Source organism: Xiphophorus couchianus, chromosome 4, assembly GCF_001444195.1.
Source record: "Xiphophorus couchianus chromosome 4, X_couchianus-1.0, whole genome shotgun sequence".
In the NCBI taxonomy this organism is placed as follows: domain Eukaryota; kingdom Metazoa; phylum Chordata; class Actinopteri; order Cyprinodontiformes; family Poeciliidae; genus Xiphophorus; species Xiphophorus couchianus.
In genome coordinates, this window is record NC_040231.1 from 35,947,181 (window position 1) to 35,972,811 (window position 25,631).

The following is a 25,631-nucleotide window of genomic DNA, read 5'->3' on the forward strand; positions in this document are numbered from 1 at the left end:
AGAGTGCTTATTTCCAGCCACCTTTGCATGAGGTCAGTCATGACCTCACTGCATTCATCACACATGAAGGATTGTTCAGGTTCTGTTGTGTGCCCTATGGCCTCGCTTCTGCTCCTTCCGCTTTTCAGAAAATGTTAGCCACAGTTCTGAAAGGACTGCCAAATGTAGCAAACTACCTTGATGATGTCAACATTTGGGGCTGCAGTCAAACGGAGCATGATAATGCACTGAGAGCTGTGCTGCAACGTTTAAAGGACCATGGACTGCTCCTAAATACATCCAAGTGTCATTTTAACAGATCAAATCTGCATTTTGTTGGACACACAGTGACAGCTGAAGGAATTCAGCCTGATGCGGATCAGATCTCTGCTGTTCTTCATGCTTCAGCACCTACAGATACAAGTGAACTGCGTTCATTCCTGGGACTCCTCTCCTGGTATAACAAATTTATATCCAACTTTGCTACAGTTATAAAACCATTATGTGCCTGCATGCGCTAATACGCTTTGTTTAACTGGTCTGAAGAAGCACAGTGTAGTTTTCAAAAAGTAAAACAACTGCTAGTGGGAAGTCCTTCTCTCTTTTTTTTTATCCTGACCTCCCTCCTACTGTGTCTACTGATGCTTTTGAGACAGCTACATGCTGTCTCAAATTTAACCAAATGGCACAGAACCTACTGTTGCATTTGCTTCCAGAACTTTGAGTCCTGCTGAATGCAAATATTCTACAATGGAGAAAGAGGCTCTGGGATGTGTTTGGTCTATTGAAAAATGGAGAACTTATCTGTGGGGCTTCAGATTTACTCTCCGCACAGACCACCAAGCTCTAATGACTCTCCTGACTTCGAAAGGTTCCGACCAAGCTGGTATGTGTATTGCACGCTGGGCTGCACGGCTGCTGTGTTTCACCTATGATGTTGCTCATTTGCCAGGTTCACAGAATAACACTGCTTACTGCCTCTCCCACCTGCAGTAGCCTGCTTCACCTGATGATGCTCTGAATGTGGAACCTGAGTTCATTGCAATGCTGTCTGCTGATCAGCTGCCTGCTATTTCTCCTGGGGATTTTGCTGCTGCTTCTGCTTCCTGCCCTGAACTCTGTGCACTGCGTAAACAGATTGCTGAAGGATGGCCTTCCTTTTCTACTTCCTTGACTCCCATGCTGCATCCATATCACAAACTCCGAAACAAACTGACTGTGCAAGGTGAATACGTTTTTCAACACTTCCAACTCATTGCTTCAGGCTCACTCCGTCATGACCTGGTTGTTCTCGCTCATGAGGGACATCAAGGGATGGTGAGGACTTAAAACCACCTCTGTGTAGTCTACTGGTGGCCAGGTATGGATGGCAATTTGTGCCAATTTTCAGATAAAGCTGCTGATTCTGTCGCTGCACCACTACAGCCAGTAAAATTTCCATCTGCACCCTAGGAAAACTGGGACCTTGATGTGGTTGGTCGATTTGAAACTGCTACTTCTGATTGTTGTTTTGCCATCACACTGATCAACTATCATAGTAAATGGCCAGAAGTTGCCTTTACACCCTCTGCTACCACTAAAAGTATTGTTACATTCCTGACCTCAGTCTTCAGTAGACTAGGAAATCTGTGTGCAGTTGTGACAGACAACGGACCTCAGGAGTCTCAAGAGTTCACTGTATTCCTGAAAGAGAGAAATGTGCAACACATTCACACTGCTGAAAATTGAGAGATTGAATGTGTCTCTGTGGATCCATGTGTCACTGTGTCCTCAGATCTGCTATACAATTGGCTGTCCTCCAGAATCGGTCTTAGAAAGCTGCAGTTACAGATTTCCTCATGGTTTACCATGCTACTCCTCATGCTACAACTGGCATCTCCCCTTTTGAACTGTTGCATAGATTTAGATACAAACACGTCTCCATGTGCTGCCTCCTCCACCTTCTGATTCTGATACACCTTCACTCCACCACAGAGTTTTGACTAAACAGGAGAAAATGAAGTCCTACACAGACTCAGTCAGGAACTTTTCATTTTGGGTGGAAATAAATGTATCAATCAATCACTTTATTTTGGTAAACTGTCCACATTAAACACAAGAAACAAAAGAAAAAATAAAATAACCAAAAGAAAAACACAACAATAAACAAACCCAGAGTTTACCAAAAAAGGAATAGGCCGAAGCAAAGCTATTCTTACTTACCCTGTTTTTAACCTTACAGCCTTACAACCTACCAGGATATCTTCACAGTACATATATAAATCTACATAACAGCGTAAGATTTTATCATTTTACATTTTAAAGCTCTTTTAAAGTTCACCAAGAAAGGATTCAATTCATTCCACTGTTTCACACCAATAACTGAAACACATCTAGACTTTATCTGGCTTTTCTCTGTTACACATTCAAATATAAACAAACCTCGCAAATTATATTTATTCTCTCTTAACTTAAATAATTTCTGAATACCAGAAGGAAGACTTTTATTCAATGCTTTATACATTATTTCCAGTATTTTTATATAAACAATATCTTTAAATTTTAATATATTACTTTGAATAAAGAGTTTATCAGTGGGTTCACGGTATCCCACCTTGTTAATAAGCCTTTTAGCTTTTTTTCTGCAACTTAACTAATATATCAATGGTTGTTTTACTTGCATTTCCCCAGATTTCTGAGCAATAAGACAAATAATCCATAACCAAAGAGGAATATATAATATGCAAGCCTTAACATTTATTAAATCTTTTATTTTAAACAATATTCCAATAGTTTTTGCAACTTTATTTCTAATATATCCTATGTGAGGCTTCCAACTAAGTTTATTATCTATAATAATCCCTAAAAATTGTATTGTTCAATTAGGTTAACATTTTATTTTGTTCTGGGTAACATTTAAATATTGCATTTGGCCTTAAAATTTATAGAGTCCTCATGAAGGATTTTTTTTTTCTTTTGCGTTACCTCGCAAAACTTTTGCGTTCACTTGCAGTAATGTACTGATCAGTTCATGCGGCATAATTGAATATTGTAACATTAAAGTAAAATCAGCCAGAACCCAAAAAGCAGCCAAAACAAGTGGACGGTTCACCAAACATTTTATTACAAAAAATGTTGTAGTAAAGGGGCTCCACAGGGTGTGGTCACACTGGTAGGACAGGAATGGGGGATTCACGGGGGTTGAGAATCCAGCCTGGGGAGGGTAGGGTGAATGGACAGTGGGAGACCTTGGGACTCGGGGGACAAACAGACTACTGTACAGGGACAAAATCCACCAACCAGAGGCTGAGTCGTTGAATCGATCCAGGGTCATGCACGGGAGGGTCTCAGGCAATGAAATTCAATAATCAGAAGACTGGAGGCAGGGTCAAAGACAGGCAGGGTTCAGCAACAGGAGGTCAGAACTCTTCCTACAGCAGAAGGATTAGGCAAAAATCTGTGGTCAAAAAACAGGCAGGATCAGAAACCCAGAAAACTCTTTTGAACATGAAACGAGGCTTGAAAGCTGTGACTGGGGTCTACAGACGGTCTCGCACCGAGCTGGTGACGAGCAGCTGTTTAAATAGGGACCAGTACAGTGCAGGTGAAGGTAATGAGTAATCAGCACAGTCAAGGTAGAGCTGAAGGGCTGAAATCATGACAATTGTAAGCCTTTCTTATGGTATCCATCGCACTTTCTGCTGTTATATAAGATTTTTGTGAGGTTTTTCCATGCATGTTAATATCTCGTTGTGTTATATATTTTTCTTAGGATAGAAATGCACCTCAAACCTATGGATATAAACAGAAACTTTCTGTAAGAAGGAAAGAAATAAAAAAATACATCCAAACTATTTGGACTACTTCTGACTTATTATCATGGGGTAATAAGTCATCTGACATTTTTGATTGTGTCTTGTTGGCAATCTGAATGGTTTAAAAGGCCGTTTTTATGTGCAGTTCCATCAACCTTATAAAGACAGAAGTAAACATCTAGTGAATAAGTTGATTTTCAATCAGTTTTTTGCAAGAAAGAGTTAATAAGAAAAACATTTTCACTGAGGCTCTTTAAATGTGTATATATTTGAAATTTTGAATTGACATTTGTGACTGTATACAAAATAGACCAGCAAATATTGCAGTAAGCATTTTGCGAGGGAACGCAAAATTTATTGCGGTAATACAAAAGTATTGCAAGGTAACGCCAAAGAAAAATTTTCCCCATGTCTCCTAAGGGGCTCTGTAAAAATGAGCATTTAACTAAGAAAAAGATACCAAATTAACTGTTTGGATTTTCTACTATTTTGTATAAATTAAAGTAAGAACAATAACTTAAAGTCTCTCTTTTGAACCATGATTAAAATGGTTAATACATTATATTGGGTTAATAATGTACTTATTTTTAGTATAGTTTTGTCTTGTTAAAACATTTACATACAAATTAAATATACTCACAATGGAATTATACTTTTTACCTATAAGTTAATCCTTTGTTACCTCACTTTTATTCTAAATTAAATATACTAATATTGTCATGATGAAATACTTACCCTTTTTTGTAAGAAAGCATTTAAATTAACTTACCTTTGTTTTCTGTTTGAAGGTTTTTCACCTGTATCACCTCTTAACCTAGTCAAATAAAAAAAGTACTCAGTGAAATCGGAAGTACAGTCCTGGTCCCTCTAGTGTGGACACCTCACGGCCACTGAAACACTTGACAATAATCAGTGTCCATTGTATTTGACTTGGTTCCTTCAAATAAAACCAGATTTTGGAAATGGCTTATCTTCCAGCTGCCAAAATATTTTGATCTTTCACCTGCATATGTATATCCAAATTACCAATTTATAACACCTGATATGTCTTAAGGATTCCAATCAAATAAGTCACAAATGCACAAGAGCTTTTTATCCCATCAGCTATATTTTTACATAATTACAAATTTTTTTTATGAAGATTGAGAATTTTAGGACCTCTAGTGTATTTTCTACCAAACAGTTTATTTTGGAGGTAGGTGCCTTAGATTCTCTTATATGCCAGGTTCCAAGAATGGAAAGTCTGATGCTCTTTCCAGACTGTTATCTCCTGACACTGAGAAACATATATTCTTATCCTTTATATATTGTTGATATATCGTTAATGAGGTTTTGGAAGCCCAAGACTCCAACCCTGATTCTGGTCCTTGGTCTTAAGTAGTTTTAGACTTTTTTACTCCAAATTATTCACCACCATCCTAACCATGACCAATTGTTTCTCTCAGGCCTGTTCCTCAACCCACTTTGGAAACTCCACTCAACTCTTCAAACCACTCAGCTTCCTATTAAACATGTTTTTCCTCATTTTCTGGAGTCAGAATCAGATCCACATTGCAGCTACAAAGCCTCATCTCCATGCCCACTCACGGCAGTTCCATGTTTGATTTCCCTGGACCCTAGGGATACAAAGTAAATCCCCTTTCTTCAGATCTTGATTACCACTTCCTCTTCCTGCGAATCCTCCAAGGAACCAAAAGCCAATTTTTCCATGCAAACAGCTATCACCAGCCATACTCGCCTTGATCCAGCCATTAATCTATTATTCTGCCACTCATCCTCTAGATAAATCCTGGACCTGACCCAGAGAGACAAAATTATCGTTATTCACTTTCTTGTACATATCGTAAATAAATATTTTAACTTCTTTCCTTTTGTGTGTGATTTTGCATGTGGATGAAAAAACTGACACCCTTCATGACAGGATCAAAGCTTTGAGAAACAAACTGCCATAAAATTAAACCCAAACAAATGTAAATCAATAGTGCTGTAACATATTTTCTAACCTGGCTAAAACATTATTAGAACATTAACACATTTCATTTTTGTCTTTCAGGATGCGCATTTGTAACATTTACAGGTCGACAAATGGCCCAGTCTGCTATCAAGTCAATGCACCAGTCACAGACTCTGGAGGTGATGTGCAATTAGGACAAATTATGATCTGTGATGTTTTTTTAAGGCTAAAACTACTGAATTACAAGATTTGTATTATAAATGCATCTTTTTTCAAGGGGTTGTTTTTTTTTTAAAAAAAATATTGCAATTAGTACTTTATATCAGTGGTCCCCAACCTTTTTATTACCGCGGGCCGGTCAAGACTTGGCAATTTCTTGGCAAGACTGCGGCCGGGAGCTGGGGGACATATTCAACATTGTCCTGGCCCGATGGACCTTACTAAGCTCCGCCCACAACCGACCCACGTGACAGCAAGTCTCACAAACAAAGCCTCGCAGCGCGTTGTTTCTATGTAAACATGGCTCAATTAGTGCATCATTTCTACCGGATTTTCACAATATATCAGCTACTACAATGGACAGAGGAACTAACAAGTTCATGTCATCATCTGGGAGGAAGTTACTGGTTTCTCAGTCACAAGCTGGTTGCAAACCTGAGGCCAGCAGGTCAGTCAGTTATGGTAGATCTGAAATTTGGTTTGATGACATCAATATGAGAAGCTACAGACTGATAGGAGGAACCAAAGAGCTCTGTAAAGGTAAAGGCAAATCTTCTGAAGTTGGGATATAATTCATTTAATTTCACAGAATTACCGCGGTAGAAGCCATTTGTTTGTTAAAATTTTATGAAATGTATTTGTTCTATTTGATGTTTGTTGTGAATGAGGTATACTCACAAACGAACGAGGTAATTAGTCCAATGTTTAGAAACTACAGTGGCTGTAATGCGCCACAGCAAAGGTCAACAAAGGTAAAATAACCCGAACAGGTGGTCAACTCAAAACCACTCATACCTTTTTACTCTCTCTCTTTGTAAGCACACCTGTTACCGTGGCAACCGCCTGCTCCCCGCAAGACGAGCAAAGATTACGTTAAAAACATAACATTCAGTCCGTTACGATATCAAGTTTCCAGGCTTGATATTTATTTCTCGATTATTAATCAGCGCTTCCCTGAACACAGCAATGGTTGATTGACTAGCTGTACTTGGTGCTAGAGTGGCTAACACGAGTAACAGATTAGTCCAAAGCCTTTTCTGCTAAAATAAAATCTTTACTGTATGTCAGATACAGTACACATTGGATATTGATCTGTTTAGCTAACATAAGACTGTGTAGCAGACAGGCTTCAAGGTGTAGAAGTTGTATCAGTTCTGCCTTTATGCTGTACTTAGCTAACGGGAAGCGTGTGTTTGTGAGACGGCCACACACGTGACCATGTAGAATGGGCATCAGCCAATGAAAAGCGGCCCCTGTGGTAAGGTCCATTATCGCAGCCTGTTGAATGTGACAGGTAGACAATCAGAAAGCGTGGTGACATAAGAACCCCAAACAGTTGACATGGCGCAACTGAGAGTCCGGTGGTCATCGGAGATGATATGTGGAAATGTTTATTACTATATGTAAAGGTAATTTTTATATATGTGGTTATGTTTATTCAGTTAAAAATGTTAACTATGAAAAAACATCACTCACCTCCAAATCATAGTGCAGCAAATAGAGCGGCTACTCCCGCTGTCTTTTATTAAACGCCTTCTCTTTTTGTTACGTCTTGTATCGCTTAAAATGAGCCACAAACTATCACTACTGCTTCTACATCGTCATCCATGTTTGATTATTCTGAATTCACGGATGTATGTTGGGGGTTTTACCAGATTTTCTTCTGGAAGCGGGATGTTTGTGAGTGGAATTGGTTCCGTGGTGTGTTGCTCCTGTCGTGTGGCTGGACACACGAACCGACCGAACCTGTTGGACTTTTATCGGCTATGTGGTCACAGAGGTTTGGAAAATCGGCCGACAATCCTTAAATCGTGCCGTGTGAACCAGATCTAAAACTCACAAGCACCACTCCTCTCATCTCGTCTCGACCACTGCCCTAACGCTTTCTGACTTTGGTCACTATGGTAACGTTTACATATCCCTTCAAAATAAGATACAGATGCGCCACAAAACCAAACATTTTACTTCCGTGAAAATTTTAACTCACGATAACGACTAATGGGAGCCCTGAGCTTGTTTCTCTGCACTGAGACGGTTCCATCTGGGAGTGATGAGAGACGATGACACCCTTAGTGTTGCTTATGCACGGGGTGCTTGGTCTCTAGTGGTGAAGCAGTTTGAAGCTTCATTGCCTCATTAACAGGCTGGTCAGCATATCATGCAGAGCTTGGAATGTGGGAATCACCTGCCAGGATAAGTCCATTCTCCTGTCTCTTCTCTGGGCCTTTTCCCCGCACAAAGAAACTTTCCAAATAATCTGATCTGTTTCTTACTCACTTTGCTGCTTGTAGACTCAATGTTGGCGCGCAAGACGTAACCTAGAGAATCCGGTTAAAGGATTTTCAAAATCAAAGATCCTCCAGACTCAAATAATACATAAAACAGAAATATTTCATTATTTCTTGCACGGCCGGTACCAATTGGTCCACAGACCGGTACCTGTCTGCGGACTGGGGGTTGGGGGCCACTGCTTTATATCAACTAAAAAATCATATGTCAATATATATTACATTCATAGTATTAATTAACTTCCTTTATTTTTGATGTTAAGGGCTGTTCATCACCCATTGTAGTGAAATTTGCAGATACTCAGAAGGACAAAGAACAGAAACGCCTGGCTCAACAGCTGCAGCAGATGCAGCAACTCACTGCCACTTCCATGTGGGGAAATTTATCTGGTTTCCACAATCTTGGACCACAGTTCCTTGCAGTGAGTGTGGGTCTATTAGTTATTCTTTTTGTTTTATTCAAAATGGAACCATTAGCTAAGGTTAATTGTAATTTTTAAAGCTAATTTAAATTTTGTTGTTGGCTATAGCTCTACTTACAGTTGTTGCAGCAGTCTACCTTCACAGGAAATGCACTCAGCAATTTACACCAAGTTTCAGGTACACACGTGTGGTCACACACACACACACAAGTTTGTATTCCTACCCATATTAGGATTTTGTATTGACATCCATTCATTTTATTAACTGCATTTATGCCTAACCCAGATATTTTTTCCTAACCCTAACCAATATCAGTGTATTTACACTGCCTGGCCAAAAAAAAAGTCGCCACCTGGATTTAACTAAGCAAATAGGTACAAGCCTCCTATTGGGTAAGTACTGCATAAGTGATTATCTTTCAGCTGGCAAGTTATTTAACCACAGCTGATGCAATGAGTAACTCCTCATTTCTTAAACAACCATGGCAAAAGACACATCCTGTGGTCATGGAAAAGACATCAGTCTGTTTATGAAGGGTCAAATCATTGGCATGCATCAAGCAGAGAAAACATCTAAGGAGATTGCAGAAACTACTAGAATTGGGTTAAGAACTGTCCAACGCATCATTAAAAACTGGAAGGATGGTGGGGAACCATCGTCTTCCAGGAAGAAATGTGGTCGGAAAAAAATCCTGAATGATCGTGATCGGCGATTACTTAAACGTTTGGTCAAATCAAATCGAAGAAAAACAACAGCAGAACTCAGGAGTATGTTTAATTGTGAACGCAAAAGCATTTCCACACGCACAATGCGAAGGGAACTCAAGGGGTTGGGATTGAACAGCTGTGTAGCCGTAAGAAAACCTCTAATCAGTAAGACTAACCAGAAAAAAAGGCTTCAGTTTGTAGGGAGCATAAAGATTGGACTCTGGAGGAATGGAAGAGGGTCATGTGGTCTGATGAGTCCAGATTTACCCTGTTCTAGAGTGATGGGCGCATCAGGGTAAGAAGAGAGGCAGGTGAAGTGATGCACCCATCATGCCTAGTGCCTACTGTACAAGCCTGTGGGGGCAGTGCTATGATCTGGGGTTGCTGCAATTGGTCAGGTCTAGGTTCAGCAACATTGTGTGCCCAAAGAATGAGGTCAGCTGACTACCTGAATATACTGAATGACCAGGTTATTCCATCAATGGATTTTGTCCTCCCAAATTGAACGAGCATATTCCAAGATGACAATGCCAGGATTCATCGTGCTCACATTGTGAAAGAGTGGTTCAGGGAGCATGAGACATCTTTTTCACACATGGATTGGCCACCACAGAGTCCAGACCTTAACCCCATTGAGAATCTTTGGGATGTGCTGGAGAAAGCTTTGCGCATTGGTCAGACTCTCCCATCATCAATACAAGATCTTGGTGAAAGATTAATGCAACACTGGATGGAAATAAATCTTGTGACACTGCAGAAGCTTATTGAAACAATGCCACAGCGAATGCAGGCTGTAATCAAAGCTAAAGGCGGTCCAACAAAATATTAGAGAGTGTGACCATTTTTTGGTGGCGACTTTTGTTTTGGCCAGGGAGTGTATAACCCTAACCTAAATTTAATTCACACATTACCTCTAAACCTAACCTCTAGCCCTAAATGGGCCACCATGTCAGGATAGGACTTTGCTTCCCATAAGGTACATTGGTTATAGATTAATATGCCAGAAATCATCCTAAATAGGATAGTTAAACAAGTACACAGTCACACACACACATGCACACACAACAATTGCTAAGGACCTTGTTCAATCAAGCCCTATGTTTGCCTATCAGTCAAACATAAGCAAAGTACAAAGTTATTAAACATTTTGCATAGTAGCCAGAAGGAGGAGTTAGTGGGGTTTAGAAATTGACTGTGCGTGTGTCTGTCAGGTCTGAATTCCATGCAGAATCTGGCAGCTTTAGCTGCTGCAGCAACAGCTACACAGGGCACAACTTCAACTTCCAACATCATGACGACATCTAGTAGTCCATTAAGTGCACTAACCGGCTCAGGTAAAAAAAAATAAAAAATCAGTCATACACTGCATTTGTATACTTCATTGCAACTTCATTACTTGATGCCCCCTCATTCTTGACTATAGAACTAACTTCAGTTCATTCTGAAATAAAGACTAATTAACTGTGATATATTTTATTGTATTTGGTATTCATATTTGGAGTTTTGGCATTTGATCTCTTCAACCTTTCAGCAACTAAGACAAAGTATTTGCTTTGAAGTTTTTGATGAAGTTCACATAAGTATTAAGTGCTTTATCAGTATTGTAAGTAAAAGATGTAACAAGCACCCACCTACCACTCACCTTATAGGAGAACCTGCACTGACATGACACATCAGGAACCATTGTACAATGATAAATCTAATTTTACATAACAAAATTACCAAAGTATTCTCAGAGAGCCTCTCCTTGGGCTGGCACCTTATTGTGGTGGAGGGGTTTGAGTGCCCCAATGATCCTAGGAGCTATGCTGTCTGGGGCTTCATGCCCCTGGTAGGGTCACCCAAGGCAGACAGGTCTTAGGTGAGGGACCAGACAAAGCACAGCCCGAAAACCCCAATGATGAACGGCACCATTGGACTTCATGTTCCCTCGCCCAGACGCGGGTCACCGGGGCCCCACTCTGGAGCCAGGCCTGGAGGGGGGGCCCGATGGCGAGCGCCTGGTGGCCGGGCTTTTACCCATGGAGTTTGGCTGGGCTCAGCCCGAAGAGGAAACATGGGCCCACCACCCGTGAGAGGGGCCAAAGGGGTTGGGTGCATTGTGCGATGGGGGGCGGCCGAGGGAGGGGACCCTGGCGGTCCTGGTGGGGAAGGAGCCGGAGCTAGTGTGTGAGGTCAAGAGGTCCTGGCTAGAAATAGTCGGTCTCACCTCGACGCATGTCTCTGGTTCTGGAACCAGTCTCCTTGAGAGGGGCTGGACATACTTCCACTCTGGAGTTGCCCAAGGTGAGAGGCGTTGGGCAGGGGTGGGCATACTTGTTGTTCCCATCTCGGCGCCTGTTGGGGTTTACCCTGGTGAATGAGAGGGTAGCCTCCCTCCGCCTACGGGTGGGGGGACGGGTCCTGACTGTCGTTTGTGCTTACGGGCCGAACGACAGTTCAGATTACCCACCCTTTTTGGAGTCCTTAGAGGGGGTACTGGAGAGTGCTCCTCCTGGGGACTCCCTTGTTCTGCTGGGGGACTTCAACGCTCACGTGGGCAATGACAGTGAGACCTGGAGGGGCATTGTTTGGAGGAACGGCCCCCCCCGATCTGAACTCGAGCGGCGTTCTGTTGTTGGACTTCTGTGCTCATCATGGATTGTCCATAACGAACACCATGTTCAAGCATAAGGGTGTCCATATGGGCACTTGGCACCAGGACACCCTAGGCTGCACTTCGATGATCAACTTTGTCATCGTTTCATCGGATCTGCGGCCGTATCTCTTGGACACATGGGTGAAGAGAGGTGAGGAGCTGTCCACTGACCACTATCTGGTGGTGAGTTGGCTCTGGTGGTGGGGGAGGAAGCCGGTCAGACCTGGCAGGCCCAAACGTGTTGTGAGGGTCTGCTGGGAATGTCTGGCGGAATCCCCTGTGAGACGGAGCTTTAACTCCCATCTCTAGCAAAACTTCGAACACGTCCCGGGGGAGGTGGGGGACATGGAGTCTGAGTGGACCATGTTCCGTGCCTCCATTGTCGAGGCGGCCGATCGGAGCTGTGGCCGCAAGATTGTCGGTGCCTGTCGCGGTGGCAACCCTCGAACCCGTTGGTGGAATCCTTCGGTGAGGGATGCCGTCAGGCTGAAGAAGGAGTCCTATCGGGCCTTTTTGGCCTGTGGAACTCCGGAAGCAGCTGATGGATACCGGCGGGCGAAGCGGCATGTGGCTCGAGTGGTAGCTGAGGCAAAAACTCGGGCGTGGGAGGAGTTTGGAGAGGCCATGGAGAAAGACTTCCGTACGGCTTCGAGGCAATTCTGGTCCACCATCCAGCATCTCAGGGGGGGGAAGCAGTACGGCACCAACACTGTTTATAGTGGGGATGGTGTGCTGCTGACCTCTACTTGGGATGTTGTGGGCTGGTGGGCAGAGTACTTCGAAGACCTCCTCAATCCCACCAACATGCCTTCCATTGAGGAAGCTGAGCCTGGGGACTCTGGGTTGGGCTCTCCAATCTCTGGGGACGAGGTCGCTGAGGTGGTTAAAAAGCTCCTCGGTGGCAAGGCTCCAGTGGTGTATGAGATCCGCCCGGAGTTCCTTAAGGCTCTGGATGTTGTAGGGTTGTGTTGGTTGACGCGACTCAGCAATATCGCATGAACATCGGGGGCAGTTCCCCTGGATTGTCAGACTGGGGTGGTGGTCCCCCTGTTCAAAAAGGGGGACCGGAGGGTGCAATTATAGAGGGGTCACACTCTTAAGCCTCCCTGGCAAGGTCTATTCAGGGATCCTGGAGAGGAGGTCTGTCGGATAGTCGAACCTCAGATTCAGGAAGAGCAGTGTGGCTTTCGTCCTGGTCGTGGAACACTGGACCAGCTCTGCACCCTCAGCAGGGTCCTAGAGGGTGCATAGGAGTTCGCCCAACCAGTCTACATGTGTTTTGTGGACTTGGAGAAGGCGTTCAACCGTGTCCCTTGGGGAGCCCATTGGGGGGTTCTCCGGGAGTATGGGGTACCGGGCCCTTTGATACGGGCTGTCAGGTCCCTGTATGACCAGTGTCAGAGTCTGGTCCGCATTGCCAGCAGTATGTCGGGCTCGTTTCCGGTGAGAGTTGGATTCCGCCAGGGCTGCCCTTTGTCACCGATTCTGTTTGTCACTTTCATGGACAGAATTTCTAGGCACAGTGAAGGTGTTGAGGGGATCCGATTTGGTGGCCTTGGGATCTCATCTCTGCTTTTTGCAGACGATGTGGTCCTTTTGGCTTCATCAGGTCATGATCTGCAGATCTCGCTGGAGCGGTTCGCAGCCGAGTGTGAAGTGGCTGGGATGAGGATCAGTGCCTCCAAATCCGAGGCCATGGTCTTGAGCCGGAAAAGGGTAGAGTGCCTTCTCTGGGTCAGGGAGGTGTCCTGCCCCAAGTGGAGGAGTTCAAGTATCTCGGGATCTTGTTCATGAATGGGGGAATAAGGGGAGAAGGAGATTGACAGGCGGATTGGCGCAACGTCTGCTGTCAAGCGGGCACTGTACCGGTCCGTCGTGGTGAAGAGAGAGCTGAGCCAAAAAGCGAAGCTCTTGATCTACGTTCCCACCCTCCTCTATGGTCATGAGCTTTCTGTCATGACCGAAAGAACGAGATCACGGATATGTATGGGTTTTATATATATATATACATACGCCGAAATGGGTTTTCTTCGTAGGGTGGCTGGGCTCTCCCTTAGAGATAGGGTGAGAAGCTCAGTCATCCGGGAGGGACTCAGAGTAGAGCCGCTGCTCCTTCACATCGAGAGGAGCCAGTTGAGGTGGCTCGGTCATCTGGTCAGGATACCTCCTGGATGCCTCCCTGGTGAGGTGTTCAGGGCACATCCCACCGGGAGGAGGCCCCGGGGAAGACCCAGGACACGCTGGAGGGACTATGTCTCTCGGCTGGCCTGGGAATGCCTCGGGATTCCCCTGGAAGAGCTGGAAGAAGTGCCTGGGGAGAGGGAAGTCTGGGCCTCCCTTTTGAAGCTGCTACCCCCGCGACCTGACCCCGGATAAGCAGAAATTGATGGATGGATGGATGGATTCTCAGATAGTAAAGTCTACATGTGGAATCATTTTATGGTATTTCAATGTTCATACTGTGCTTAAGAAAAACAACTTTTATGTTATTCCACAGTTATCCAAATGAGGGGTAGAATCAAATCGGAATCAAATCATTTTTGATTTGATGAGGTAAAAAAACAAGCAAATTGCAAAATAGTCAAAATAACTGCCCTGGGGGCATGCTGTGGTGGCGCAGGGGGTTAGCACGCCCCACGTTTGGAGGCCTTAGTCCTCGGCGCGGACGTCGCGGGTTCGACTCCCGGTCCTGACAACCTTTGCCGTATGTCTTCCCCCCTCTCGACACCCTCCTTCCTGTCTGCCTACTGTCGAAAAAATACGAGCCACTAGCGCCGCAAAAACTCTTCGGAGAAAAAAATGGAAAAAAAAAATAAATAAATAACTGCCCTGGCAATTCTAGAGATAAAATATTTGCAGGGTTTCCCCCAGAAATCTTGTTAAGCCTGGTGTTTGGGGCAATGAGGTGGTCCACTGGCGGTTCCCTCTGTTTTTGTATTAAAAGATGTTAAGTAGACAGGAAATCTAAAAATATTACTTCCCATGTAAGTAATCGTAGAAAAGTACTCTACCTTTATTATCACTCTTAGGATAACTGTCGATAAAAAAATTGAGTGAAAGAATGCCTCCAAAAGGATCCAAGACCGAGATGAGACCAGATGAGAAGTTTGTATCGCTCATGCAAGGTAAGATTTACTGAGCCAGCAGAAGGAAATGTACATAGAGTTGCTTCAACACCAACAGGACAATTTCAAAGGCTTTCTTAAAATCATTATGGTTACTACAAACACCAGACTGGATGAGCTGACACGAGAAATGCATGACATTAAAACCAGCCTGTAATTTACACAGAAAGATGTGGATGACATCAAAGCAGAAAGCGTTAAGCACGGCGAACGAGGTAATTTGCTGCAGTCGGACGTATTCAAAGTTTGTGATAAGCCTGTTGGCAAGTACCTGGAGGGACAATCAAGGATAAATAATCTGGCTATCGACGGAATTACTGAGTCGCCAAACGAAACTTGGGTTGAGACGTAAGAAAAAGTGAAGACAGCTCTGTCTGAAAAGTTAAACCTTCAACATGGGATCGAGATGGCAAGAGCTCACCGCACTGGGAAACCCAGAGGAGACGGACCCAGGCCGATTGTCGTCAAATTCCTGAGGTACAAGGACAGATCAACTATTCTGCAGCGCACCAAGGCACTTAAGGGATCCAAAATATACATTAACGAGGACTTCACAGATGCTGTAAGGAAGAGGAGGGTGGAACTGATGCAGGACTTAAAAGCAGCATGTCAAACGTCAAAAATCGCTTATCGCCGTTATAAGTTGATCACCCATCCCCACTCAAGTACCCAAAACTTACCCAGTGACATTTAAAGCTTTTGCATGCACTCCAAATTGTTCAAAAACAGCAGCTGATTTAATTTGGGTGTACCTTTTCAGCCATTTTTGGTGATTTTGGTACCGCCAGTTAAGGGGTTAAAGTAGCAAAAGAAGGTACAGTATACAGTATATATAATTCATATATATATATAGTTTTTTTTATGAACTGCTAAAATTGATTAAAGTTTGCAGAAGACCTTTGTACACAGTAAAAGCAGAAGGTATATACTGAAAGGTAGACAAGCAGAATACTGACATATAGAAACAGAGCACAACAGAGAAATACATTTAAAGAATAGGTGAAGGTGTGACATATCTGTACTCCAGAAGAGTTTGACAGAAAACAGTAAGGATGTACATGTAGCAATGATAATAATAGTTCCTTGAAGTAGACATTTGTGGCTACGTTTTAATGCATAATTATTCCAGTACAGTTAAATATGTATGAACAGCATAATTTTGTTTGTCAAAAAGTATAAAAAGTTCAAAAAGCGTCAGTTACTACAGTGTACGCTTTCAGTATTCACACTGATAAAGAGAGGGCTGCACAGTGGCGCAGTTGGTAGCACTGTTACCACTGTTGCCCTGCAGCAAGAAGGTCCTGAGTTCGATTCCTGGCCCGGTTTCTGCATGGATTCTCTGGGTTCTTCGGCTTCCTCCCACAGTTCGAAAACATGACTGCTAGGTTAATTGGTCTCTCTAAATTCTCCCCAGGTGTGTGTGTGCATAGTTGTGTGTCCTGTCTGTCTCTGTGTTGTGACAGACTGGCAACCTGTCCAGCTGGAGATAGGCACCAGCACCCCTCCCGACCCCACTAGGGACAAGGATGTTAGAAAATGGATGGATGGATGATGGATGGATGGATCAAAGAATAAAGAGAAACAGGAAAACGAGTGTGAATGGCTACAGCATTCACACTAATAATGACATTGATCCTGATAATTTTTTTACTGGTATCAACTACAGTTGTCACTATTACACTGATGACCAGTTCAATAGCAGTATTAAGACTGAACATAAGCAGAACAGCAGAAGCTTGTATACACATTTCTACAACATCAAACAGTACCTCCAACAACTCTCACAGACTCTTAATATTGCATTATCAGAAATGTGGCTCAATAGTGAAAAGGCCATGGACTTTGAAATTGATGGTTATGAAATGGTTTATAAAAACAGAAAACAAAAATGGAGGTGGTGTAGTTCCTTTCGTGGACAAGAACATTAATTATAAGATGATATAACGTCACCTGTCATGGTCTGTGTGACTATAGAATTACTCAAGGAACAAAAGAATGTCTTTATGAGTTGCGTTTATAGAGCTCCTGGATCAAATATAGAAATATTCAATAACTGGATGGAAGAAATATAAAGTTAATCAAAAAGTTGCATTTATCTGTGGGGATTTCAACATTGATCTTCTAAATCCAAATAAACATAAAATGTCAGAAGAATGTATTAATACCATGTACATTCTAAGCCTGTATCCTAAAATCACCAGGTCCAGTAGCATTACATCGCACTGTTCAACCCTAATATTTAATATTAATATTTTTTTTACAAATGTTCTTGAAAATAGTTTAACTAGTGGAATATTAATAAATGACATTACTGGTCATTTACCAGTGTTTACAGTCTATGACTGTAACTGCAAAAAATCTGGGGTACTCAGTCTGTCTTCAAGGCTTTAGCATGAAGACAGACTGAGTACCCCAGATTTTCAGCAGTTCAGCTTATCGGCTGATTTCAAAGTGAAAAGAACACAGAGTTTATGTGGATAGTTCTCAATCAAGCTTGTACAGTGCCTTGCAGAAGTATTCAGCCCCTTTGAACTTTTCAACCTTTGGCCATTTTTGCCCACGGTTTGGGCCTGCTTCTCTTCAGCAGGGACAGCGAAGCTGGTTAAAATTGATGGGAAGATGGATGGAGCAAATTCAGAACCATTCTGGAAGAAAACCTGTTGTACTCTATAAAAGACCTGAGACTGGGAGGAAGATTTATCTTCCAACAATACGATGATCCCAAACATAAAGCAAAATCTACAATGGAATGGTTCACAAATAAAGGTGTTATAATGGCCAAGTCAAAGTACAGACCTGAATCCAATCGAGAATCTGTGTTAAGAGCTGAAAACTGCTGTTCACAAGTGCTCTCCATCCAACCTCACTGAGCTCCAACTGTTCTGCATGGAAGAACCTGCAAGAATTTCAGTCTCTCATGTGCAAAACTGATAGAGACAAACCCCAAGCGACTTGCAGCTGTAGTCACAGTAATCACATTACAAAGTATTGATGCAAGGGGGCTGAACAATATTGCACACCCCACTTTGCAGTTTTTTATTTGTTAAGAAAAGTTTAAAATATCCAATAAATTTCGTTCCACTTCACGATTTTGTCCCACTTGTTGTTGATTCTTCACAAAATAATAAATATTTTAGATCTTTATGTTTGAAGCCTGAAAATCGGCAAAAGGTTGAAAAATTCAAGGGGGCCGAATACTTTCGCAAGGCACGGTACATCTGGACACTGCAATTTTACTCCATTCTTCCTGGCAAAATCTTTCATGTTTTATGGGGATTGGAGGTGAGCAGACATTTTCCCAATAGAAATTCTCTATTGGTGGTTTAGACTTTGACTTGCCACTAAGTCAAAGACAGCAACACTACATTCTTGTCTACAAACGTTTTCTGTGTAGCTTACCTGGATCTCTCAGTAGAGGGGTGAATACTTTCCATTGGCTTTGTACTATCAACAAAGCCGATAGACATTGTTACTTATTGCAGTGTTTCCCAACCCTGCTCCCCAAGGCACACTGCCCTGCATGTTCTAGATATCTCTGTGCTTTAATACTCTTGACTCAGTTGATTGTAGTTCAGAAATTGCCTGTTAATCTGCCTTCAACTGAAATCAGCTGGGCTGAAGCAAGGAAACATCTAAAACAGTGGTCCCCAACCACCGGACCAATTGGTACCGGGCCGCTCAAGAAATAGTGAACTATTTCCGGATCTTTTATTTTGAAAATCCTAAACTGGATTTTCCAGGTTACATCTTGCGTGTCAAAATTGAGCCAACTTGCAGCAGAATGAGTAACAAAACAACATCGGAGTACAGTGAACCTTCGTTATTTCGCGGTTCACCTTTCGCGGTCTCGCTGCTTCATAGATTTGCATCGTGCATTGTGTTCTGCATTCTGATTGGCTAAACAGTCTCTCCGCTTCTTCTCTACCTGTGTCAACAACGTTGCGGTTTAATATGTAGACAAACGTAAAACAGCTTGCCAAATTTAACATAATCGATGGTGGCACGTCGGTTTATAAGAATCTTTTTGCCCAGAAGAAAAAAGAGCGACAACAGCTACCGATAACTATGTTCTTCTCTCGAAAAAACACACCAGCACCGCGGGCTTTAGAAGAAAGAAAAAAAACCCGCTACAGAGCGGAGTCAGGCTGCAGCGGCTCAGTCAGAAGAGCAGTGCAATACACGCGAGTCACTATTTGTCCTACTGTACTTTGTTTTGTTTTTTTTTATAATCATTTTTTATTTTCTCCCGTTCTAATCCAATAACTCAGGTCGCGGTGGGGCGGCGCTGATCTCCGCAATTCGGGCACGGGAATTCGCCTTCAGTTCATATTAAAACTATTATTTTACAGTACAGTAGTTATTTGTAAAAAAAAAAAAAATGTTTATATAGTACTTTTTATTTGTTAAAGAAATGTTTGGGCCTGTAAAAAGGTTTTGTTCTTTGGTTTCAATGTATTATGGAGTATTTTATTGTATAATAATTGTCAAAAAATAAAGGTTCCTACTTTGTGGATTTCCCCTTGCGGGTTCATTTTGGAACGTAACCGCCGCAAAAAACGAGGGGGTTAGCCCTAACTAGGCGCAATATTTACAACGCGCCCCCCGGGTCTGCAGGAACATTGCGAAGGGCTGATCGGTCTGCGTGACTAAAACGGTTGGGGACCACTGACCTAAAACATGCAGGACAGTGTGCCTTGAGGACCAGGGTTGGGAAATACTGAAGTATTGCTTGGTAGGAATCAAATTTACTTTTAGAAAAATTTTACCTCTTTTTTTGTGTAATTTCTACAGGCATGGCAACAATAAATGGCAACCTTTCTTCTGGTGGCTTGTCTCATGGCTCAGGTAATACAATGGAGGCACTGAGCCAAGCCTACTCAGGTATTCAGCAGTATGCAGCTGCTGCCCTACCCAACTTCTATAATCAGAGCCTACTATCCCAGCAAAACGTGTCAGCTGCTGGCAGCCAAAAAGAAGGTGAGTTTTATCAACTAGGAGTTGAAAACAGAATCATAGCATTGTAGAGTTATTGGTGATGGGTGCAGGTAGTCATTTAGTGTAGGAATAGTATGCTGGTCAGAAATGTGAATGGCTGGGTTTAAAACATGCAGAAGATGTTGAGGTCGTCAGCTAGTTAGGGCATCGTGGGAGTCATCACAACTATGTTGGGGGCGGTGGGGTGTTCTGTTGGGAGTGATGCTGTTCAAGCTCTATGAAGATACTAAAGGGTAATATGCTTAGAACCTGTTTAGTTTCTTGCTGCAGTGTTTGTGAAAACACTTTGGACATTACAGACATATCTTACAATTGTCCGACAAAAATCTTAAAATTGTTGGACACATTGACTGACTTTCTTCTCCTCTAACCTTGCAAGTATATTCTCATTTTTTAAAAAATGGTAAAAACTATCGCACTGTACCATGTGACAAATGTATTTGAATCTCAATGAAAGTATCAGAGCTGCTCCAATGTGCTGCCACCCTAAACAGCACATTTCTAGAACAAGTGGAACAATAACCATTTTCAAGAACCTTCATATCGGTTCTAAAATGTACAAGTAGGCAAGGCAGTGACTTTAAAACATGGTGGCAGCCATATTTTAAAGTCACTGCAATGCCTACTTGTACATTGTGTTAGTATGATCTTTCTCTAAAATTCTTTACATTTTATGCCAGATATAACAGAAGGCACACTTTCCAAAAAATTGCACTTTATTTACACTTTAGGTTTTGTGAACTTCCCAGTTCACAAAGTTTTTTCCCTAAAGTCTTGGATCATCAATATGCTTTTTAGTTATGGATTTCTGGACAATTGCAGTTAATTCACAATTTAACAAAGGGGGAATTTGTATTGGGCCAAGTTGGTTTGGGTAACTTTGTCCATTATACGAAATCAATTGAAAAGTGCATTTTATATTTATTCATTTAATCTTTTTTTTAACAATTAAAATGTGTTTGCTGATTTGAAACAATAGCAAGAAAAATCTAATACAAAAGAAATACAGTATATAGAGGAGCAAATACTGTATGTATGCTGATGACACTGCCATCATGGTGCATATCAAAGACAACAAGGAGGTGCACAGGTGCCCGGGAAGGAACTTTGTTGTCTGGCGACAGGCAATAAACACAAATGGCCTGGAGCTAAATACATCCAAGACAAAAGAACTGGCCATTGACTGGAGGAGGGAAAGAGGCAGTCCAAGATCGGTTTTGCAGACCAGGGCTCCATATTTTCTGTATTTGACTGGAAAAACAATGGAAATATCTGAAGCGTGTTTGTCATTTTGACAGATTACAATTCACTCCACTGACTATTTTTGCAGGGGCAGATATGACGGTGGACTAACGTCACAAATATTTCTTTCTCATCTGCGGGGGATAATTGAGGTTGATAACCAAGAGAGTCTTCACAGGCAGACAAACCAGTGACAGCAGAGATGTAATTCATAATTCTATGATCATAATTCTCACAGATGTGTGATGTGTGAATTCACACAGTTCGTACCCCAGGGTAAGAACTGGCACCAGTTAGATGGATTAGTGACACTAGCTTTTGACACTGTTGACCATGACATATTACTGAATCGACTGGAGAGTTGGGTCGGACTCTCCGGTCCAGTGCTTAACTGGTTTGAATCCTACATAAAGAACAGGGATTTCTTTGTTTCAATTGAAAACTTTTCATCAAAGAGGTCAAAGGTCACATGTGGGGTACCCCAAGGTTCAATCCTAGGACCCCTTTGATTCAGTATTTATATGCTCCCACTAGCTCAGGTTATAACAGGAAATAATATTAGCTACCATAACTATGCAGATGACACATAGCTCTACATTACAATGTCACCAGGTGACTCAGAACCCATCCAATCACTGAACAGATGCTTAGAACAGATAAATGTGTGGATGTGCCAAAACTTTCTCCAGCTGAACAGAAACAAAACTGAAGTTATTATTTTTGGACCTAAAGAGGAACGATCTAGAGTCATAGATCTAGAGTTACAGATCTAGAGTTATAGATCTAGAGTCAGTGCACAGCTTCAGTTATTACAACTGAAAACCAGCGATCAGGCCCGAAACCTGGGAGTAGTGATGGACTCTGACCTGAACCTCCAGAGCCACATAAAGACAGTTACTAAGTCGGCCTTCTATCACCTGAAGAACATTTCCAGGATTAAAGGACTAATGTCTCATCCAGATCTAGAGAAACTCATCCATGCGTTTATCTTCAGTCGTATTAATTATTGCAACAGCGTCTTCACAGGTCTGTCCAACAAATCAATCAAACAGCTGCAGCTGATCCAGAACGCTGCTGAGTTCTCACTAAAACCAGGAAGATAGAGCACATAACACCAGTTTTAAAGTCCCTCCACTGGCTCCCTGTAGCTCAAAGAATAGACTTTAAAATACTGTTGTTAGTTTACAAATCACTGAGCGGCTTAGCATTACAATACATTAAAGATCTGCTGTTGTTGTATCAACCTTCCAGACCTCTCAGGTCTTCTGGTTCTGGTCTGCTCTGCATCCCCAGAACCAGAACCAAACGAGGAGAAGCAGCTTTCAACATCTATGCACCACAAATTTGGAACAAACTTCCAGAAAACTGTAAAACAGCTGAAACACTGACTTCTTTTAAATCTCAACTAAAAACCCACCTGTTTAGAATTGTATTTGAAATGTAATCAATTACAAATTTATTGATGGAACTTGACTTAATGCTGTGTTTTGATTATTGATTCTATATTGCATTGTGTTTCTGTGTTTGTAATGATGTAAAGCTCTTTGAAATGCCTTGCTGCTGAAATGTGCTATACAAATAAAATTTGATTGATTGATTGATTCTTTCAGTTTGCCCCTTTGATTGGGGATGATAACCTGAAGTGAATGTGACTTTGACATCAATGCCAGAACAGAACTGGTTCCAAACTTGGGAGACAAACTGGGGACCACAGTCTAACAGGATTTCTTGGGGGATGCCCTCCTGAGAGTGTCTGCTTTGTCAAATTGAAGGCCTGAGAAGGAGTGTATTCCCTGAGGAGGCTGAGATCTTTTAACATCTGTGGAAAGCAGCTCGGGAGGCTTTATCACCCTGTTCTTTTTTTATTGCTTTCTTTATCTTATTTATGTGTTACTGATCAGCACTTTCTTTCAACTGTGTCTAGTGTTAAAGCACTTTATAAATAAAGTTGACGATGATGATGATAATGATGATCATCATGATGATGATGATGATGATGCACTGTAGTGTGCTGGGGTGGAAGAATTTCCAAGGCAAGGGTTTTTATGTATATGTAAGAGTGCTGTATGGGAGATGGAGATGACAATTTCACTGTGGGGGAAAAACTCAAATCTGTCTATCTACAATAGCAAGAAAAAGCAAATACGGAAGAAATACATAAGGACATCAATATTTTTAATGGTATTGTGGATTGCCATTCCTGTTTATTTTGACAAATGCTCTTTTTGTTCTGTAGGACCAGAGGGAGCAAACCTTTTCATTTATCACCTGCCTCAGGAGTTTGGAGACCAGGACCTGCTGCAGATGTTTTTACCTTTTGGAAACGTGATCTCAGCAAAGATTTTCATTGACAAACAGACCAACCTTAGCAAATGTTTTGGTGAGTCTATGTAAACTCCTGATTGCATAACAAGTTGCATGTTTTCCTGTGGAAGCACCCATCTTGAAGAAACTGTGCCTGTGGTGTCATTTTGGAGTTACATTTGATATAACCCGAACTGGTGATCATCTCAAAAGCATTCGTACCTTTTTACTCTGTCTGTTGACCAGGGCCGGTCCAAGTCATAAGCAAACTAAGCAGCTGCTTAGGGCCCCGGGGCACTAAGGGGCTTTCTCAGTGGAGCTGCTTTTTAGTTTTTTTGTAATGGTTTCTATGTCATTATAGTAACAAAAACACACAATTTCATTATAAAGTTGTGATTTATTTTTATAATATATATATTTGATAGTGTATGTAGAAATCATTTTTATGGACAAAAAGAACAAATAAATAGGTCATGCTTCACTGGTAATATAGGATGACCCAAGCTTTGGAGGTTTGGATCGTCCAAACCTCCAAAGCTCCTGTGGAAGATAACTTAGCAAAACAATGTGGCACAAAGACTTATCCTTCAGGGAGAGAGAAAAGAAAGAGTAAGAATAGAAAAAAGCCAAAATAAAAGTTTGTTTTTATGTGTCTTGGAAATGTAATGTTTTGTGGCGCTGCTAATAGAAAATTAGCTTGATAGCGACCTTGTGTTTGTGTGAAACTGAGTTTTAACTTTAAATTAGTTGATTATCATATTTGGCTCTGTATACTTCTGAGGTTTTTTTTTACTTCAGAACGCCATGTTTGATAACGTTTGTTAACAATAATTAAAACTTCTCAATGTTTGACATTATCTAGCAACAGATATAGCACCCCCTGGAAAAATCATAGCACCCCATTGGCACCCCCAGAAAATATTAAATTTACTTCTATTTTTTGTCATCTACTTTAACATTTCTTATTTGTAGTTGTTGTGACATTTTCTTTAAAATACACAAAATGAAAAAAAAAAATCAATTATTGTATATTGAGTTAAAAAAACACATCATGCAAAAGGATTCGAACTTTGTGTATTATCACTTCTGGGAAACAATTGACATAACGCCAGCTCTGCCCCCACATAGACGTAGAGCAATCCTCCCCCGATCATTCCAGGGTATTTGTCAGTAACTGAGAAATTGGCGAAAACAATTTGTCCGAAAGTACATATCCGTTATCCAGATAAACTGACCTCACAATATTGACAGTGTTTATCATAACAAACACGCTACAGTCTGAGAAATTTTGAGGAAAATAATAAATAATCATGGTCAAAGCTGTCAGTCAGAAATGTGCAATCCCAACAGCCATTACCCATAACATTTAGAGGGTGGAATACAATTTATTACATTTCCCAAACCAAAAAGGAGTATGGAATAATGCAAGAAATGGGTCATGGCCTACAGCTGACCTCATATGCAGTTGAATGAAGTACGGAAAATACCATGTGTTAGCCAGCACAAAGCTGGCTAACACATCCCATTTTTATTTTATAAGGACACTTATTGATGGTCAAATCAAACCCTTAAGCTGTTAATTAGGCAAACAAACACAAGTGAATAAAGAAAGCCAATGTGACAATATGACCCTTTGCACGTGACGTCACTCTCTTCAAAACTCCCCCAGCTCCACCATGATGGACGTCAAAACAACCTATGCGCTCCTTTAAAACCTGTCATAAAATGTACATATGGTAGTCTAATACCGCTTTTATTTAGTTGATTTCACAGTAAAAAATGGTCACGCGGTTGGCTGCGCAAACAGGTTGAAAACCAAATTTGTCATTTTATTTTAGAACTTTTAAAAAGGAAAGATGCGGCAGCGATGGATAGCAGCCGTAAATCATAATGACTGGCAGCTCTTGGTGTAACCATGCATTTGCAGCAAACACTTTCTACAAGGTAAGAAGAATAACGTTCA

General features: G+C 41.8%; 1 protein-coding gene across 1 annotated transcript in view; it reads left to right on the forward strand.

Moving 5' to 3' along the window:
* celf1 (cugbp, Elav-like family member 1) overlaps nt 1-25,631 on the forward strand; it is a 78,110-nt gene that overhangs the window by 41,838 nt on the left and 10,641 nt on the right. The window contains exons 5-10 of the mRNA XM_028015255.1: nt 5,827-5,906; nt 8,498-8,656; nt 8,765-8,834; nt 10,576-10,698; nt 19,919-20,104; nt 23,601-23,744. Of these exons, the coding sequence (XP_027871056.1) occupies nt 5,827-5,906; nt 8,498-8,656; nt 8,765-8,834; nt 10,576-10,698; nt 19,919-20,104; nt 23,601-23,744 (762 nt within the window). The remainder of the gene's footprint in view (nt 1-5,826; nt 5,907-8,497; nt 8,657-8,764; nt 8,835-10,575; nt 10,699-19,918; nt 20,105-23,600; nt 23,745-25,631) is intronic.